Source organism: Psilocybe cubensis, chromosome 8 (genome assembly GCF_017499595.1).
Source record: "Psilocybe cubensis strain MGC-MH-2018 chromosome 8, whole genome shotgun sequence".
In the NCBI taxonomy this organism is placed as follows: domain Eukaryota; kingdom Fungi; phylum Basidiomycota; class Agaricomycetes; order Agaricales; family Agrocybaceae; genus Psilocybe; species Psilocybe cubensis.
Window position 1 is genome coordinate 1081796 of NC_063006.1, and position 17692 is coordinate 1099487.

Genomic DNA, 17692 nt, shown 5'->3' on the forward strand with positions numbered 1-17692 from the left:
CAGTGATACTTCAAGTTGATGATCGGCCATATTAATATGCAGGAAATAGACAGTACGTGTAGCCCAGCAAATACTCTAATACATTTGCGTCGGACACGAGTAGATGAGAAAGTGGTTTGCAAAGAGTCGTTAGCAAGCACAGGTCCAGGTTCGAGAGGGAGCAAACCTGGAGCAAACGTAGTTCTACACCGAGAGACGTATTTTATTTGTTTTTGGGACTCGTGCTCAATAAGTGTACATAAAAGCAACTCAAGCCTTGACCAATTCCAAATTTCCAATCTAATTCGCATTGCCTTTTGCTTCGTTAGACTCTTCCTTGTGTTCCAAGGCGCGTTTTGAGATAGTTGTTGGGCCTTTGCTGACCTCTTTCTTGGGCCACGGCGGTTCGGTCCTGAGGTAAGTCTTGCAATCTATCTAGGATCTTGTCCAAATTCTCGCGGATTTGAAGCAAAATTAGGCATTTCACTGTCCGTTTCTGACGGATTTGAGGGCGCCGCAGGCCGACCATTGTCCGGATATGGGGGATTTCAGGCCAGAATTGCAGGGTTATTGGAACGTTAGCAGCAAAAAGTAACTTTTTTATCCCAATTCCAGTTCGCTTCCCGGGAACTTTGTCATCCAACCAGCCAAGGCTTATATGTTGCCCATTTAAAAATAGCCTGCGACGCGTAGCTTCACGAATTTCTCACTGTTGATCCTTGGCTTTTCCTCAGGCGACAGTTGGTCATGAGGCATCAGGTCAGATACCCGAACAATCTCAGCACTTTTGCATGAAACCCGATATCCTAGACTAGGTTGTATATATAATGCCAGCGGATGATTCGTTATCTTTTCTTCGATTCATCAACCCACTTGTCACTGCGAAATGGCGTCGACGACAGGCTCGTTCACCTTTATTGGCGCCCTTCTTGCCGTCTGGGCTCTCAGAAAGCTAGTGGGTTCGATTGTGTCCAGAAATAAACGGGCGCCTTATCCACCGGGGCCTAAACCAAAGCCAATCATCGGCAACTTGCTTGATTTTCCAATGGAATATAGCGCTCGGGTGTACGCCAAGTGGGGAGAAGAGTATAACAGTGGGTTTTCGAGTCTGGCTTATCATTAATGTGATATTAAATCATCTGTAGGTCCTATCGTACACGCTGAATCTCTAGGAAATCATGTTACTGTTTTGAATAAACGAGAGGATGCAGAAGAATTGCTTGAGCAACGGGCAAAGGTGTACTCCGATAGGGTCACCATGCCTATCTTTAATTTGTAAGCGTTTGGTGCGCTCAAGCGATTTTGGGTGTTGAGTATGCAACAGATTAGGATGGGAGTACAACGTTGCTCTAATGCCGTACGGGGATGAATGGAGACAGCATAGACGGGTTTGCCAACAGAATTTCAACCCGCACGCTGCGCAGAGATACGAAACGATCCAGCTGGATAAAATTCGACGCTTCCTCAAAGGTCTTCTTGAAACGCCAGAGGATTATGCAAACCACAGTAAACAGTATGTCATTACTCTTCCAAATCTTGATTGCCAATTCACAAGTGTGCGACAGGTTCTCGATCGGTGTACCTATGGCTATGATGTATGGGTATGACATAAAGTCTGTCCACGATCCTGTCATTGAGGTAGCAGAGGAGGGAAATATCCTTGCGGCAACACTAATCGTGCCCGGCGGGAGTCTCATTAATGTTTTCCCTTTCCTTCGGCATATTCCTGCTTGGTTTCCTGGAGCGTCATCTCGTCAAAAAGGCAGTGAAAGTAAAGCAGTTGACTGAAGAGATGATGAGGATACCAACGGACTTTGTCCAGAAGAGTATTGTAAGCATCGTTCACCAGTGGGTGCTTGGAAGAGACTGACCGACAACGTTGTGATAGGCAGACGGAACGGCCACTTCTTCCCTTGTGACAGATTTCTATGAGAAGAAATACGCTGTTGGATCCACAAAAGAGGAAGAAGATATCGTCCAAAATATTGCGTACACAGTTTATGGAGGCGGGTATATTGTTGGCTCTCGAGGTACAAGATACTAAAATTACTATTCATCCAGGCGCTTCCGATACCGTATGTTTTATCGAAGAAATCCACCTGATTTCAGATTAACCTCACCTTTGTCTAGACAATCTCATCTACCGGGACTTTCTTCTACAATATGCTTATGAACCCTGGTGTCCAAAAGAAGGCTCAGGCTGAGCTTGATCGCGTCCTTGGCTCGAAGCGCTTGCCAACATTGGAAGATCGCAAGTCCCTTCCATATATCGAAGCGATATACAGGGAGGTGCTTCGAATTAGGCCACCATTACCGATCTGCCTCCCGCATCGCTCTACTGAGGACGATATTTACAAAGGCTACTTTATACCTAAAGGTAAGTTGTAAAGCAAACGGCGTTCGATTTTTATTGACGTCCATCGACAGGCAGTGCTGTCATTCCCAACGTCTGGTAAAGACATTATTCATTTATTCCCTACGTTGAACTCACTGTTTGTTATCAATCAAGGGCGATGACTCATGACGAAAGCGTATATGAAGAACCTTTCAAATTCAAACCAGAAAGATTCTTCAACGCAGATGGTAGTCTAAACAACGACGACAGAATACTTGCGTACGGCTTTGGGCGCAGGTGAGAGGCTATATATTGTTGATTTCCTGTACAGTCTCAAACTCCAACACGATTAGAGTTTGCGTAGGCAAACACGTCGCGAGTAATTCCGTACGTCTTTCAATTTTATTAGAAGTGGTTGACCGCTTACCAGTCGTTGTAGATGTGGCTTCTGATTGCTTCGATCCTCGCGTGCTTCTCAATAGAGCCAGCGCGAGACAAGGACGGGAAGGAAATCGAGATCAACCACGAATATTCCGAGTCTGGGTTTATGAGGTGTGTCTCTATCTACTTTCCATGCGAGTCTGGCTAACACCGATTATAGTCGCAAGCTCGAATTCCAATGTTCATTCGTTGTCCGGTCACCCGATATTGAAAAGGTGATTTTGGATCCAAACGAGTGATATAGGACTATAGGAGATACCTTTGGCCCTACGGATATCGTTGGTACATGATATTGTAGCCCTCGAAAGCTCATATGATGCTATAAGCATTGAAGAATTTATGATATGCATTTTTTTGTCATGTAGCATAAATGTAATGACTACACTTTCAATGGTGTATAGCGATATTGGTTAGAGTGAGGATCCTTGAGTTGAGACCCGATCCATTTGGTAAACAATCTATTTGTAACATGTCTCTAATTTCAAACAATTTAGAACCACGAGCCAAGGATTGATGATTATACATTGACTTGTATCTGTAAGGCGGCATTAAGATGCCATTACAAACGTTCTTTTTGTTGTGCATGAATTTGAGAGACAAGCGTATCCATTCGTGCGGCGATGACTGTTATGACCCCCCCCCCCTAAATCCCGCTATTTTGATTCCATTCCACAGGTGAGATGGCCGAGCGGTCTAAGGCGCCAGACTAAGGAACAACCAGGATATTTGATATCTACCGGGCACGCAACCCACCAAATCTGGTCCTCCGGGGCGTGGGTTCGAATCCCACTCTCATCACATCTTTTTGAACATATTTTACGCTTGATATGTCAAGATAATGCATTTGGAATAACCAAAAACCAGGAAAATGGGTAGCAGGACATAATAGGATAAATTTTTTTCTGTTGCTCTGAGCTTTGATTTTACGGGTAGAATAGTAGTATAATACTTCTTTTAGGGTGGGTACAACATTATAATGCTCAGTTTATCTGATGTGGAGGCTCGAACGACTTTCTTTTCGTTTTGGCGCCCATACAGTGAAAATTTTATGAAGTTCAGACGGTCACGTGATGGCCACACTGGCGACAAAATTACCGGACTCAAAGTTGCATGAGACGGTTTTCGATGGGAAAGGCAGAAGTGTAAAGGCGAGTTCTTTTGTATCCATAAATCCACCCATCCGTTCACGATGACAGGAATGGATCGGAAGGCCGTGTATTTGAGGGTTGACCTCCTGATCAGTGATCACTTTCACTTTTGTGCATGTTGCTACATGACTTCGCTCGGAAGGTCGTATCTTTGAGCCCATTCTGCAAGCGCCACAATCTGACAAGCTCTGAATAGCAGATGGGACAGCGGAACACCGCAATATCGGTTCGATTACCGAGAGGACAGAGGGCTTAATCGACAGTCTTGGATAGATATCTAGTGCGTATTTGATTTGAACTGATCAAACCTTTAAACCGAAACGCGTTTCCACTCTCATAGCATGCACCTTTGAGGATGAAGCATATGGCTTGATGTGTTTTTGGCAGTTGAGAGGATCTCTTGACATGCATCAACAAGGATCGACTAGCATTCATTTTGTCGCACAGGCCGTTACTAGGACCCCTGAAAATACCCCAAAATGCCTGATCCAAAATGGCCAAAATTTGCGGAATTTTATCCGGACAGATTTTCCAAAATCTTATCCGGACGGCGGATCTACCATGAGGATTTTCGAATTTTTATCCGGACAGATATCTGGCCTCCAAAATTTCCTAAAATGGAAATTTTTCTCCAAAAACGCCCGAAAAAGGTGAATTTGAGCTCGCAACCGCTCGCAGACGCTCTTGTACGCTACAAAGAAGTATAATTGATTGAAAAAGATGTAACGTAGACCATTTGAAAGTACTATAGATGTTTTGGGCAAGAGGAAGAATATATCTACACTAATTAGTTTTGTGGCTAACTTTCATTTTCCTCTTCCTCAAGCTGGTTTCCCGTCTTTTTCCTTGAATTCAGCTGCTCCAATGCGTTCAGAACCGCCCCACTCTTTGTATCACTGATTTATCTGTACAAAATTCAATCATCTTCAGAAATTCAAAGCCCCGAAGGAGTAATTTCTGGGGTATGTTTAACCATACACGTAAAATTTTGGAAGTACATACACGAAAGCTTAGTTTAGTGGTTAAGCCGTCTATGTAAGTCTGACTTTTCTTGACCGTCGTAAGTTCGAGACGCGTCTGTGTCCAAGTTTTATCCGGACCCTGTCCGGACCTGGATCTAGCTTCTGTCGGCTTCCCAAATTCTTATCCGGAAAATCCGGTGTGGCGTCAAGCAAAATTTTCTCAAATTTTATCCGGACAGTCCTATGGCATGACGACAAATTTTCTCAAGTTTTAGCCGGAAGTGGATCAGGGATTATAGGGTATTTTCAGGGGTCCTCCGTTACTTCGGACTGATTCCAAAGAAGCAATAGAAGAGCCTTCGCATACACGTATATTAATTGGCAGGCTGGGGAAATGTGGGGAAGATAGATGGAGATGCGTTATCTAATCTACTTCCTTCCATTTCTGCTTTTTTGACGCGAGAGAGCGAGCTTGAACAGCGGCGCATGCAATGAATATCCCCATCGATGGTCAGGAATTCATCCACCAGGTTTATGCTGCATTTCAAAGACATGTTTGGTTGACTACTTGATTAGCGCTTCGAGCGCTTCATGAGTCATTATGTTCAGTTCAAGAGGTTACAAGCGCTTAGGGAGGTCAGTTGATTTGCATACGAGTCCAATAATGCCCAAGTATAGGAGATGAGCTTTGATTTCTGTCCCATGATCAAAATCTGCATGTTTTGTAGTAGCCCAGACCGTGTCTCCAATCTCGTCGTCGTCGTTGTTTAATTTCAAAATAGGTCTCTTGATTTTCTGTTCGAGCTATAACGGTTCCCTGACCCCAACAAGCTCATTAAACACCCCGTTATACCCATCGCCGTATCTCCTTAGAACGAGTGCGAAGGGTCACTCGTCGCACGGCATTCCGACGGCTCGCACTGCGTTCCGAAGTTCTACGATATCGTTGACAATACTGGTCTGGAGGCAATGCAAACGTTGAGAAATTCTGCAGGGTTCCACTGCTCGCACCGAGAGTTGGAGGGCAAAAGGCTCCTATCAAGATTGTGCAGAGGTGTGTAGGCTATGTTTAGTCATGGTGATTGCCGGGACGGCCCAGGGTGGCGGATTCTAGGCTTTGGGCTATTCTAGGACCAAGGCTACGCGATGGATTACATCTAGACTCCAATCGTGAACAAGCTCCTTCCTTCTCCTCAATGGCCGTTCGCGCGCCTCTCGATCAGCATCATCTTGGGTCTCGGCTGTCTCAAACCCAGACCCAGTGTCTTGTCTGCTCCATTGGCCCAACATGAGACCTGCGGGGGTATATAGACCATTCCTTTTGTCAGGTTTTCGTAAACACAAACCCCAGCTCATAACTTGTTATCTACAGACGAGTTATCTCTTCCAACAACATCTTTGAATCATCAGCTATGTCCCAACAAATCCCCACTTCTCAGAAGGTCGCCATCGTCGCCAGCTCTGGCAGCCCAGTCCAGGTCAAGGACCATCCCGTCAAGAAACCAGAAGAGCTCGCTCCTGGGGAATGTCTCCTCAAGATGCACTGCACTGGTGTCTGCCACACCGACCTGCACGCCGCCATGGGTGATTGGCCTGTGAAGCCCATGACTCCCCTCATTGGTGGCCACGAAGGTGTCGGCACCGTCATTGCCATTGGCAAGAACACGGAAAAATCGCCTGTCAAGATCGGCGACCGCGTTGGCGTCAAGTGGATTGCCGACTCTTGCCGCGATTGCGAGCAGTGCAGAAAGGGCCACGAGCAGAGTAAGCTTTCGATTTGCTTGTATCTTTTCTTTGGATCTCATTCCATTTGTAATTAGATTGCGAAAACGTCAAGATCAGCGGCTACACTGTTGATGGAACCTTCTCCCAATACCTTGTGGGTTTACTCCATTTCTCCCCAACTCTCATTATCTGACGCTCCACAGGTATCATACGTTCACTCCGTCACTCCCATTCCAGAAGGTCTCGAAAGCGAGGCTGCTGCCTCTATCCTTTGCGCTGTACGTCATATCTTACACCAATCTACCGCTTTTCTGACTCACGGTCGTTTCAGGGTGTTACTGTGTATCGCGCTTTGAAATACAGCGAGTCTAGCCCAGGTGACTGGGTAGTTCTTCCAGGAGCCGGTGGAGGTCTTGGACATCTTGGTGCGTTGTGCTCAATCAAGCATACATCTATCTATTCCTTATCATTCTTTCGTGTACAGCCGTGCAATATGCCAAGTACATGGGTCTCCGTGTAATTGCCATCGACGGTGGTGAAGAGAAGCGCAAGTTGTGCATGGCTCTCGGTGCTGAACAGTGGATCGATTACACCCAATCAAAAGACATCGTCGCCGATGTCAAAAAATTGACCGACGGCCGTGGTGCTCATTGTGCTGTTGTTACCACCGCATCTGTATGTTTTACTTTATCTGGCGCTGGAATTCTGGTCTGACAAGTGTTTCAGTCATCTGGTTACACCCAGGCTATCGATTATCTTCGTGACAACGGCCACTTGATGGCAGTAGGATTACCTGCAAAGGCGACTCTCGACGCCTCCATTTTCTTCACTGTATTCAAGAGCATCACAATTCACGGTTCTTACGTCGGAAACCGTCAAGATGCTATGGAAGCTATCAACATTGCCGCCACTGGCGCCGTGAAATGCCATTACAAGCTGAGAAAGTTGTCCGAAATTTCCCAGTACGTCTTATCTTCCGGCCTTTGGGTTGTACCTATATCAATTTTTCATTCTTTTAGGGTGTATGACGACCTCGCCAAAGGAAAGATTGCAGGCCGTGTCGTTCTTTCCATGGATTAGAGGGCTGTCGATGAATTAGATTGTAAATTTGAAGGATTTTACGCATTGTATATTAACCACTACCTATATTGAACACCAAAATTGTATTACTTTACTAAAATGTTCTTTATAAATTTCTGAATGGAATAAGTTGTCATTGGCAGCGAAAAATGCACTTGAAGTTGTGTGGCTGTGCAACTTGCTTGTGTTTGCTTTTGCGTGATTGTTCATCAGCGCGTCGTGCAACACTAGGCGAGCTAACTCTTGTCGCCATTGAAAACGAACTCCATCGACCATACTGAGCTTAACGGACCCCTTATCGTCTGTCTACAGCCATGGATACACCAAAACGCTCGGGCTCGTCTGCACCCAGTCCCAACGACGCAAAACGCATAAAACTTACCGTACCTCTGCAAAACCAAGGAGCGTCCCCAGTCGACCCAGAAACAGCGCCTGGAAAGCGAAGCGAACTCGACCCTTTGCCTTCAGCAGACATTGGCAACCTGCCACCGGCTGAAGCCTCTTCTTCGTCTCTAGGGCCCGAGACAGGCTCGGGCAAAGTTCGTGTTTTGAGGGATGAAGGGGACGAGGATGAAGGAGGCAATGGACAGGCGGATGCGGACGTGTCGATGGCGGATGGAGGAGACGACGAAGGCGACTCTGGGGACGACAATGATGAAGAAGACCCTGCCCAGTTGGAAGCGATGCGCTTGAGATTAGAAGAACAAGCGCGCAAGTACCTTGCAGCTCAGACGCACGAAATCATCGTTCCCTCGTATTCTGCCTGGTTCGACATGTCCAAGATCCACCCTGTTGAAAGTCGAGCTCTTCCCGAGTTTTTCAATTCGAGGAATCGGAGTAAAACGCCTGCTATCTACAAGGATTACCGCGACTTTATGATTAACACATACCGATTGCGCCCTACCGAATACCTTACAGTCACCGCCTGTAGAAGAAACTTGGCCGGGGATGTGTGTGCTATTATGCGTGTGCACGCGTTCTTGGAGCAATGGGGTCTTATCAACTACCAGGTTTGAAAAACTTTTCTTTGCATTCAGAGGTTATTTACTAATGAACTCGTTCAACAAAGATTGACCCAGAACAGCGACCTGCTGCGCTGTCTCCCCCGTTCACAGGCCACTTCCGCGTCGTTCTAGATACACCTAGAGGCCTGCAGTCCCTCCATCCCGGGAGACGACCAAATCCTGCTACTGGCGGGGCTCCAAGCATGAATGGAAAAGCCCCCACGGCTTCCTCTACGCCCGCCTCCCTCGAACTCCGTAATTCGATTTACCAAACCACCGCCAAAGCTTCACGCCCCATTGGGGCTGCGGAAGCCAGCTCTTTGGCGAATGGTGCATCCGCACCTGTCAAAGCCAACGGCACCGGTTTGCCCTCTGGCAACGTCGCACATACATGCGACACTTGCGGCGCGGATTGCTCGCAAGTCCGGTACCACTCGCTCAAGGACAAGAAGTTGGAGATATGCGCTCCTTGTTACCTGGATGGCCGGTTCCCGTCGACGATGTTCAGCGGTGACTTTGTCAAGCTCACTGCTGCTGCGGGAGCCGTGTCTCAAGGATCGGGAAATAACGACGACTGGTTGGACCAGGAGGTGCTGCTGCTGCTTGAGGGTGTGGAGATGTACGATGATGATTGGTCGAAGATTGAAGAACATGTTGGTACCCGCTCGGCACAACAGTGCATTCGCAAATTCCTCGAGCTCCCTATTGAAGATCCGTACCTCAACACGGAAGGCTCGATGGGTCCTTTGAGGTTCGGCAGAATACCGTTTGAGCAGGCTGATAACCCCGTTATGAGCGTGGTGGCATTTTTGGCTGGTGTTGTCGGTCCTGGTGTTGCTGCGGAGGCTGCAAAAACCGCATTGCACGAGCTCACGGACAAAAACACGACGTCGACGGTGGAGAATGGAGACCACGAGAATGGCGTGGACACCAAGCCTGCTGCTACTGATGACCGGATGGACGAAGACGCTAAGGAAGAATCGGTGGCTCCTGGTGCTGGTGCTAGCACGGCGGGAACTCCCGCTCCTGAAGGGGCTCAAAAACCCAAGACGACCGTTCCGCATTCAAAGGTTGTACGTGCAGCTAACCTTGCTCTCAAGTCTTCTGCCAAAGCCGCCCAAGCTCTTGCTGATGCCGAAGACACTCAAATCAAAAGCTCGCTTGCGCAACTCATCAAACTGACCCTGACAAAGCTGGAGCTCAAGATGTCACAATTCGAAGAGTTGGAGGATATTCTTGAGGAAGAACGCAAGGCTTTGGAGAGCGCTCGGATGGGGTTGGTGAATGAACGGATTGGGTTGAAGAAGATGTTGGATACCGTTCGAGCTGAGATTGCGAGGAGTGGTATTACCCCTGGTGTCGTCAATGCCATCAACCAAAACCAGGTTATGGGGACGACTGGACAGGGGACTGTCATTTCAGCGGTCAACAGCTCAAGCGCCCAGAGCAATGTTGGTCCTATACCAGACGGAACGACACTCCAGCTCAGTTAGATCGGGACAAGAGGCTCTCGACTTTGGCGTTACAGTCCGTTCTGTCTGGATATATTCTGTTTTTTTTTTGTTATATTTGCTGAATGCTGCTAGGTATTAGACCTTTTGCCGTGTGTGTAAAAAAAAACTACCCTCTTGAATCCCGTTAATCGTCTACTTGTGTTTTGTTTTTTCTTTTGATCTCTTTTCTCTCCGATATTTTCATTCGTGTATTGTTTCTCCTATACTAAATATTATTTCTCCTGTATACATTCTTGAAGGTTTTTTTCAACCTTTGTGTGGTAGCCTGGCATGTAAGGTGAGCGAGCTGTTTTGGGATATGGACCCGGATCAACTGAGTCTAAAATACCACGCAGGTCTGAAATTAGAGTGTACATCTCCACCTTCTTTCCCACCGGCGCCCACTGTAATTCAGAGAGCAGCTGCCATGCGCACATTGATTTCTTCGGATTTTTTTCTACTAGTGCTCTTATGACTTTGAATCCTCGTGGTAAACGCTTTCCTCGAAGGTTTGATCACGATGCCAGCCTAAAAACACCCGGCACGATTATTTCCCTTCGCCTGGAGAAAAGCAGACGGCAATCGAGATCATTTGGAAAGTATGGTGTATGGTCTACGTAAAAAAATTAAACTATAGGGACAAAAGATGCCTTTCGAGCATGTCTACAAATGGGGAGCTATAAGGCAGACAGTGAAAAATAAGCTACTTAGCCATGCTGATGATCATTGGCATAGTAGGTATCACACTATCAGGGTCCACGTTTGGTGTGGATATAGCAAACATTTGCCAAATAATCGGCTGTTTGCTGAGCGAAAATTCAAGATTTTCCAATAGTAAAGTGAGGACGACCTCTGAAGGATTTGTCAGAAAAGAAGGATACATATTTTGACCGCAGGGTACGTACTCATTTCAAGTTGTGAAAATTTGAATCCACTAGCGTATAATTTCAGTATCCTTGAAAAATATCATAAACAGAGATACTCACAGACAGGACCGGCCGCCTCCAAGGAATGTCATCCTACAGAAGGAGTGCCCCAGGATTAACGCTGGATAAGCCAGACTACAATTATAACTTTACTTACAAATGCGAGTATATTCCAGGCACATGGGCTTCGACCAAAGCTTCGGGAAGGGGGTTTAACCATCTCTCGGGTTTCCATTCAAGTGCGTCAGGACCCCATAAATCCGGATCTCTGTTGGCAGCTAGAAGTGAAACGCTGACATTGGTGCCTTTTGGAACAGGTATTTCCCGAATTTCTTCGCCATTTAAACCTCTGATGGGCTTAGATAAAGGAAGAATTACGTCTTCATTGGCCCTGCGAGTATCTGAGTAACAGTACATTCTCAAAATATAGCCAAACTTACTCTCTGGGAACCCATGAAATCGGGGGATAGCTAGAGTTGGCGACGAATCAGAGTTTGCTCACGTTCAATAGGCGCGCATACGTACAGCCGGAGTGTTTCTCTGCATACAGCGTCCAGGTAGGGTAGTGTGGCCAATTCGTCATAGCCAATGTCTTGTCCGCCATTCTCCCGTCTCGCTTCTCTAATTTCTTCCCTGACTCTGTCTTGTGCATCTTTGTGGATAGCCAATTGGTGAAGAATACGAGACAGAGCCCCGGAAGTAGTATCAGTGGCAGCAAACGTCAACGACCTACAAACGAAATGTCGTTAAAGCACGCAGGATAATGAGGTTGAAACTCGTACGTGATTTGTGCCAACACTTCCTCGTCAGAGAGCTTGTCTTCATCTGACGCCAGAACGTTTCTTTTCACTGGAAAGAGGGTCAATAAATGCAGGAGAAATAAAATAGAACACCCACTCAAGATGCTGATAATATCCTTTCCTCTACCAACCTGGTTCTGCACGGCTTCATCTCCCTCAGCTAGTGCCTTTTTCTTAGTTTCGAAAATGAGCGTTGAGGTATCGTGTAACACATTCACGATCTCTTTCATGCCAGCAATTGCCTCAAAGGGCATCAAATCAACCAAAAATTTACGGAACGCAGGTGTGCCAATTCTGGTGAGCCTAGGCATGACCCAATCTCGGACAAATTCGTCCCCTTGCATGGTGCTATACCATACCAAATAATTTTGAGTATCTAGAAGGCCACATACGTCTGAGATGATCACTCACACAAGTTTCTTCGACATCAATCCATATTTATGTTGAGGGCTGGTTTCGGTTAATTCGTCGAAAGAGTAACCCAGACCACTTTGACCAATAAGTTCCAACGCCAATCGTGTCATCCAATTGACAACGTCCACCTGGGGAGGTGAGTATATCATGGACGAAGTAGAGTGTAGAAACAAGTACCTCTTGTGGCCCGTTCTGAACTTTGTTGAGGAAGACGTCTTTTACCTAGAAAATGGGTTGGTTAGCCAATGTTGTGGGTTTGGTGGTAAGAGATATATTTGCCTTGTGCGCGACCTCATAAAATATAGGAACTTCGTGATGACAATGAACGTCTAAACGAACGCATCACGCGAGAGAAAAGTATGCGTACCCATTTGTCGCATATGAGCACTTGAAAAGACAGGGTTCAACATCCTCCTATGACGCCTGTGTTCGTCACCTGGAAAAAGGGAGATATAAGCCATAGTTCGTCACATTCGAAATTGCAGAGCACCAACCTAGCGAGGTGAATATGCCATGTCCAAACATAATTTTATTTCCTCTTCAAGTAGAGATTAAACAAAGAACAACAAAGCAAGAGGGATTAAAGATCTTACTCTATGAAAGAATCTGTTTCTTCATAGATGTTGTAGTCCTTGACGTCCGTGGCATCGTTAAATGAGAAACTAGGGTGGGGCGAGTCCTACACACCTTGACTAAAACATGGTACATGGCCTTCTGATCAAACACGAGGAGCCTATCTGACTGCCATGCTCCTTTCAGACGAACAACCTTGCCAACTTGATAATGATCGTCAAGAGAAAGTTTAGCGAAGATGCGGGCGCTTACATGTATCGGCAAGGTTCTGGTGATAATCCCATCCTTTATGATTCCGCACATAATTCAGAGAGCCTAGATGAGTCCAAAAAATGTGAGTGCATGAATGAGAAAATCTGACTTTAGGGTTGACCTGCAATCCAAGACTCGCCAGGAGGTCCTGGAACATTTTCTAGTACTGTTGGATAGAGACGCCGCCTAAGGAAACCCAAAGAGATCCATAGAAGTGCAAGAGCGGATAATACCTGTAGGACAGCCATGTCCGTCAAGAAGGTAATGAACGCCTCAGAATTCCAAGAGTGTGCTTTATATCAAGTCCATATTAAGAAAACTACATGTATGCCTGCTGTAAGCAAACGGAACCCAGTATTGGACAACCCGGGTCTGCTCCCGGTGAGGCCAGAAGGGTTTCCGATTCGATAAACAGAACTTGCATATCCAATAAGAATGAAGAGAATGTTTGTATAATTGTTGCGAGCGAAGCGGGTAACTTTCTCTAGTTGGAAGCGGGCAACTTTCTCTAGGGGCCCTAAGTTGGTGTCGGTGGTTGGGTGAAAACCGTGTACAAATAAAGCCAAATTTTACGAAATATTGTCTCCAGAGTCCGGCTCCACCAAAAGATCCACCGTATTGGCATTGGTATTGCTCATCATACTGCTCCTTCAACGTTTCTCTAAACTCTCTGAAAATGGCTGGATACATATTACAGTATAAGTGATGTCGGCCATGTATTCCGGATGAAGCTACATTGTTGATGTTCGATCATATACAGATCTATACACTGGATTCAAGTGACTTCAAGCCATGCTTGTTGACGAGCTATTTTTCCGCCATTTTCTGTAGCCCTTGTGAATATGGCAAATGCCGCTTCTTCGAACTATGGACGGGAAAAAGTGGGCAAGGCAGAAGGGTGTAAAAATATGACGTCTGTAACACAAGCTCTCTCGCCACGTTGGATTTAGGGGTGCCGATCCCTCCCAACACTCTTAATCACTGATGCGGCTACCTTGATGTCTTCACATTGACAAAAGTGCGCAATAGTGAATAAATTATTGGGGGTGAGCCGAACCATTCATTCTCCCCAATAGGTTGATTATACTCAGGAAGCAGTGGAGTTTATTTACGGAGCACTTCCTAGTAGTTCTGTTCGACCTGGCACATGATGTACATTGTGCATTGTGCCACATGTAAGCTAGTCAACGTCCATTACTTCTTCCCAGTGAAGCACCTTGCTCACTATAATACTTTAAAACCTGACGTGGGACGGCTTCGGGAGAGCATGATCATCATGCACGTTATGCTAGGGGTTCTTAACGGTGAGATTGGATAAATAGGCTGCAATATCGCGGACCTCCCTTGTCGACTCCCACCCTGCGACACAGTGACGTTTGAAGATGCTGTTTTTGACGCGTATCGCGTATTTTCTTACTTTGGTGTTAATTGGGTATGCTAGCATCGTGAGTGATATACTCAATGCTCTTGAGCACGCCGTCGATTGTGGCTCTTGTCATACTCTGCTCGGCGTACTGCAAGGCGTCGCTCTTCTGGGCGACAGCATTTTTTCATCTGCACTAGTATCCGTTTGTGAGGCCGCTGGGGTAAGTAACCGCCGACGTAATATTTAGTTCATGCATATTGACGAGATTTCAAGGTCGAAGATGATGATGTTTGTCAGGGACTTTTGACTGAACAGGGACCCATCATAGCCCATGACTTACGTTCCATCTCATCTACGGGTCAGACGGCCAGCAAACTCTGCAATGCAGTCCTTGGTCTGTGCCAAGACCCTGCTGTCAACGCTTTCACTGTTCCATTCCCAAAGGCTGCTCCGATCAATCCCAAAGTCTTCACCTCGACCGGTAAACCGCCGTTCCAAGTGGCCCATTTCAGTGATGCCCACATTGACAGAATGTACACGGTAAGAACCGCAAATTGGCTTTACACAGAGCTTACCGATTATCTTTTTGATAGACAGGGGCGGATTCGAATTGTACGAAACCAATCTGTTGCAGGAATTTTGCAGACCAGACTGGGCCTGTCCAAATCCCCGCTGGTCCTTCCGGAAGTTTAAATTGTGATACACCTACTACCCTTGTACAATCCATGCTGCGTGCTGTAGCGGCGGAGAATACACAATTCTCTATTTTTACTGGTGATGTGGTGGAAGGTTTGATTGGTATTTCGATGGTGCATATGTCCTGTCTGACGGTTTCACTCTAGCTGCTGTTTGGCTTGTTGACCAAACGTAAGGATCCGGCCCTTTAAAGTGATCGAGTTTAATTTACACAAGTCTGTTTTCTAGGGAAAATACATCCGATATGCAGCAGTTTAACACTGAGATGCAGACTCTTCTCAACTCCCCAGTTTTCCCTGCAATAGGTGAGTGGGTTGCATATTGTACACACTATGTTCGTTAGATTTATGTACCGTCATAGGTAACCAGTGAGTATATTGTTAAAGCTATCTAGGTGTCACCGTCATTCTGACTGTAATTTAACAGCGAAGCTGCCCCTGTTAATGCATTCCCAAGGAACACAACAAATCAAGGTCAGGTTCAGTGGGTTTTCGATACACAGAGTCAAGGGTGGAATGTAGGTATCTGTTTACACGCTTTATTTATTTGTTCTTAGGTTGTACAATGTAAGCCTTTCATCAGCACTGCTGCTGCCTCCCAAGTCCAGCATATGTCGGGCAGCTACTCGGTCAACCCTGTTAATACGAACCTTCGGTGATATTTTAACCATTGTTTCTAGTTGTTGCACTTGCTCAATCTGGCGTTAGAATTATATCGTTAAACACGATATACTGGTATAAAGACAAGTGTGTATTATGCCTCAGCAATGTTTGTCTTCAGTCACTGTTTCTGACTGGGATAATCAGCTTTTACCTGTTTGACAGTGATAAATTCCAGTGAGTATCTACTGCGTCTGTGTCAATTTCCCTGTATTCAATTGATGTCTGAAGGCCTGATCCGAATGGAATCATTGCCTTTGCTGTTCAAGAGCTTCAAGCGGCTGAAGACGCTGGCCAGCGAGCGTGGATTATTGCTCACATGCCACCCAGCGGAGGCGATGCCTTGCACGATCAAGTTAGTCTGCGCTAACAACCTGTCTCGGTCATTCCGTACAAATGTCTGACGACTACCGACTTATCAGTCCAACTACTTCGATCAGGTAGTGCAGAGATATAAAAATACGATTGCTGGATTGTTTTTCGGGCATACTCACAAGGTTTGTACTTTGTTCGTTCGATACGGCACCTCTTATCTTTTGCACTCAAGGACGAGTTTGCCATCGGATACTCCAACTATAACAACCAGACAGCTGATACAGCCGACGCAATTGCCTGGATTGGACCCTCACTGACTCCTCGTCGTAAGTGGCTCTTCTTTTTTCCTGCTCAAATTTAACCAGCGATAAGCAGAGGCCAACCCGACATTCAGACTTTACGATGTAGATCCTGACACATACGAGATAATGGACTCACGAACGTTTATGAGTAGGTATTCTCACAGTAGCGCGGCGAAGTCGTCTGTTCTGACACCGAGATTGTCTCTAGGCGATATGTCTGATCCCTCGTTCCAATCCTCGCGTAAGTCTTATTTATATACCTATTTGTACCTCATAAATAGCCTCGATTCAAATTTATTGCGGTGTTTATAGCCATTTGGAAGCAGGAGTATAGCGCGCGGGATACATATGGCCCTGCTATCGGTGGTTGGCCAGCGACGCAATCATTAAATCCAACTTTTTGGCATAAAGTCACCGAAGCATTCGTTTCTAACGACGAGTTATTCCAAACCTTCAATTCGCTCAAAACACGCGGTGTAGGGGTTTCAGAGTGTACAGGTGATTGCAAAACCACTACTATTTGTAATCTTAGGGCACTGCGGGCGGAGAACAATTGTGTCAGTCGCTATCTTGTTGATACGAAACCTTATCTTATGAAAACTGAACCTTGTTTTGAAGATTGCTGCAACCCCGGGCATCAATTTCCGAAGAGCAGAGGAAAAGGTTGATGCTAGCCAGCGCGGACATATTGACCATTGCGAGGGGATAGGCTTACGGACAATATTTGAGAACATTGCCCTGAAAACGGTAGCTGGCCACAATCTTACTGTCGATGGGTTACTGACAAACAGTTTTAAGAGAACGATGGATCCAGAATCACTTATAAAGAGGGCACATGATGCTTTTTCAAAACGTGTAAGCTAGTAATGACTCTATGCTATAACTTTAACTAAATCTTAGTCCTACATAGTGATAAATGCATACTGACAGAATCTACAATACATGTCCTCTAAGGGTGAACTTGGAGTGAGGCTTGTGGAAGTTGAATAAACAAATACTTATTCTCAGTTTACATCTTCATTTATATGATGATAACTACAAGTAACATGGTGTATTCTATTAACCCTTGATGGTGCATGGGCCTGCATTGGCCTGCATGAGAAAGTAGCCAACGAATTGTATATTTTTAGACACCGCTAAGCAATCTATTTTAAGGAGTTTGATGACACACATCATTTCATTTTGCAGTCAGGTGTCGCACGTCACTACTTTATACCTTGCT

The 17692-nt window shown here is 45.9% G+C and overlaps 5 protein-coding genes and 1 non-coding gene across 6 annotated transcripts; 5 read left to right on the plus strand and 1 right to left on the minus strand.

Moving 5' to 3' along the window:
* Positions 1-865: 865 nt before the first annotated feature.
* Positions 866-2994, plus strand: JR316_0008857 (Cytochrome P450 monooxygenase 98; the record flags this gene model as incomplete). Its single annotated transcript, XM_047894569.1, has 13 exons — positions 866-1073; positions 1125-1254; positions 1304-1492; positions 1545-1680; positions 1742-1810; positions 1868-2009; positions 2041-2054; positions 2110-2356; positions 2407-2431; positions 2489-2611; positions 2668-2701; positions 2754-2866; positions 2916-2994. The coding sequence occupies 13 exons, from the start codon at positions 866-868 to the stop codon at positions 2992-2994; spliced, it is 1509 nt and encodes a 502-aa protein (XP_047746028.1).
* A 435-nt stretch (positions 2995-3429) lies between these two features.
* On the plus strand, positions 3430-3553 carry JR316_0008858. Its single transcript has one exon. It is a non-coding gene; the product is annotated as a tRNA-Leu (tRNA).
* Positions 3554-6277: 2724 nt separating this feature from the next.
* JR316_0008859 (Alcohol dehydrogenase 3) lies at positions 6278-7670 on the plus strand (the record flags this gene model as incomplete). Its single annotated transcript, XM_047894570.1, has 7 exons — positions 6278-6629; positions 6686-6744; positions 6794-6868; positions 6922-7015; positions 7075-7265; positions 7317-7552; positions 7610-7670. The coding sequence occupies 7 exons, from the start codon at positions 6278-6280 to the stop codon at positions 7668-7670; spliced, it is 1068 nt and encodes a 355-aa protein (XP_047746029.1).
* Positions 7671-10870: 3200 nt separating this feature from the next.
* JR316_0008860 (Cytochrome P450 monooxygenase 91) lies at positions 10871-13380 on the minus strand (the record flags this gene model as incomplete). The annotated part of the gene is made up of 17 exons (XM_047894571.1): positions 10871-11019; positions 11073-11101; positions 11154-11186; positions 11251-11484; positions 11534-11563; positions 11619-11822; positions 11876-11942; positions 11991-12241; positions 12305-12435; positions 12485-12529; positions 12587-12615; positions 12675-12743; positions 12802-12845; positions 12901-12938; positions 12995-13083; positions 13133-13195; positions 13254-13380. The coding sequence occupies 17 exons, from the start codon at positions 13378-13380 to the stop codon at positions 10871-10873; spliced, it is 1632 nt and encodes a 543-aa protein (XP_047746030.1).
* Positions 13381-13459: 79 nt separating this feature from the next.
* JR316_0008861 (uncharacterized protein) lies at positions 13460-13935 on the plus strand (the record flags this gene model as incomplete). Its single annotated transcript, XM_047894572.1, has 3 exons — positions 13460-13513; positions 13722-13834; positions 13893-13935. The coding sequence occupies 3 exons, from the start codon at positions 13460-13462 to the stop codon at positions 13933-13935; spliced, it is 210 nt and encodes a 69-aa protein (XP_047746031.1).
* A 579-nt stretch (positions 13936-14514) lies between these two features.
* On the plus strand, positions 14515-17397 carry JR316_0008862 (Sphingomyelin phosphodiesterase B; the record flags this gene model as incomplete). The annotated part of the gene is made up of 18 exons (XM_047894573.1): positions 14515-14718; positions 14772-15038; positions 15092-15287; positions 15341-15365; positions 15423-15499; positions 15556-15562; positions 15621-15711; positions 15766-15848; positions 15902-15940; positions 16001-16030; positions 16085-16208; positions 16276-16350; positions 16401-16494; positions 16544-16618; positions 16679-16711; positions 16783-17027; positions 17089-17325; positions 17371-17397. The coding sequence occupies 18 exons, from the start codon at positions 14515-14517 to the stop codon at positions 17395-17397; spliced, it is 1929 nt and encodes a 642-aa protein (XP_047746032.1).
* Between the last annotated feature and the right edge of the window lie 295 nt (positions 17398-17692).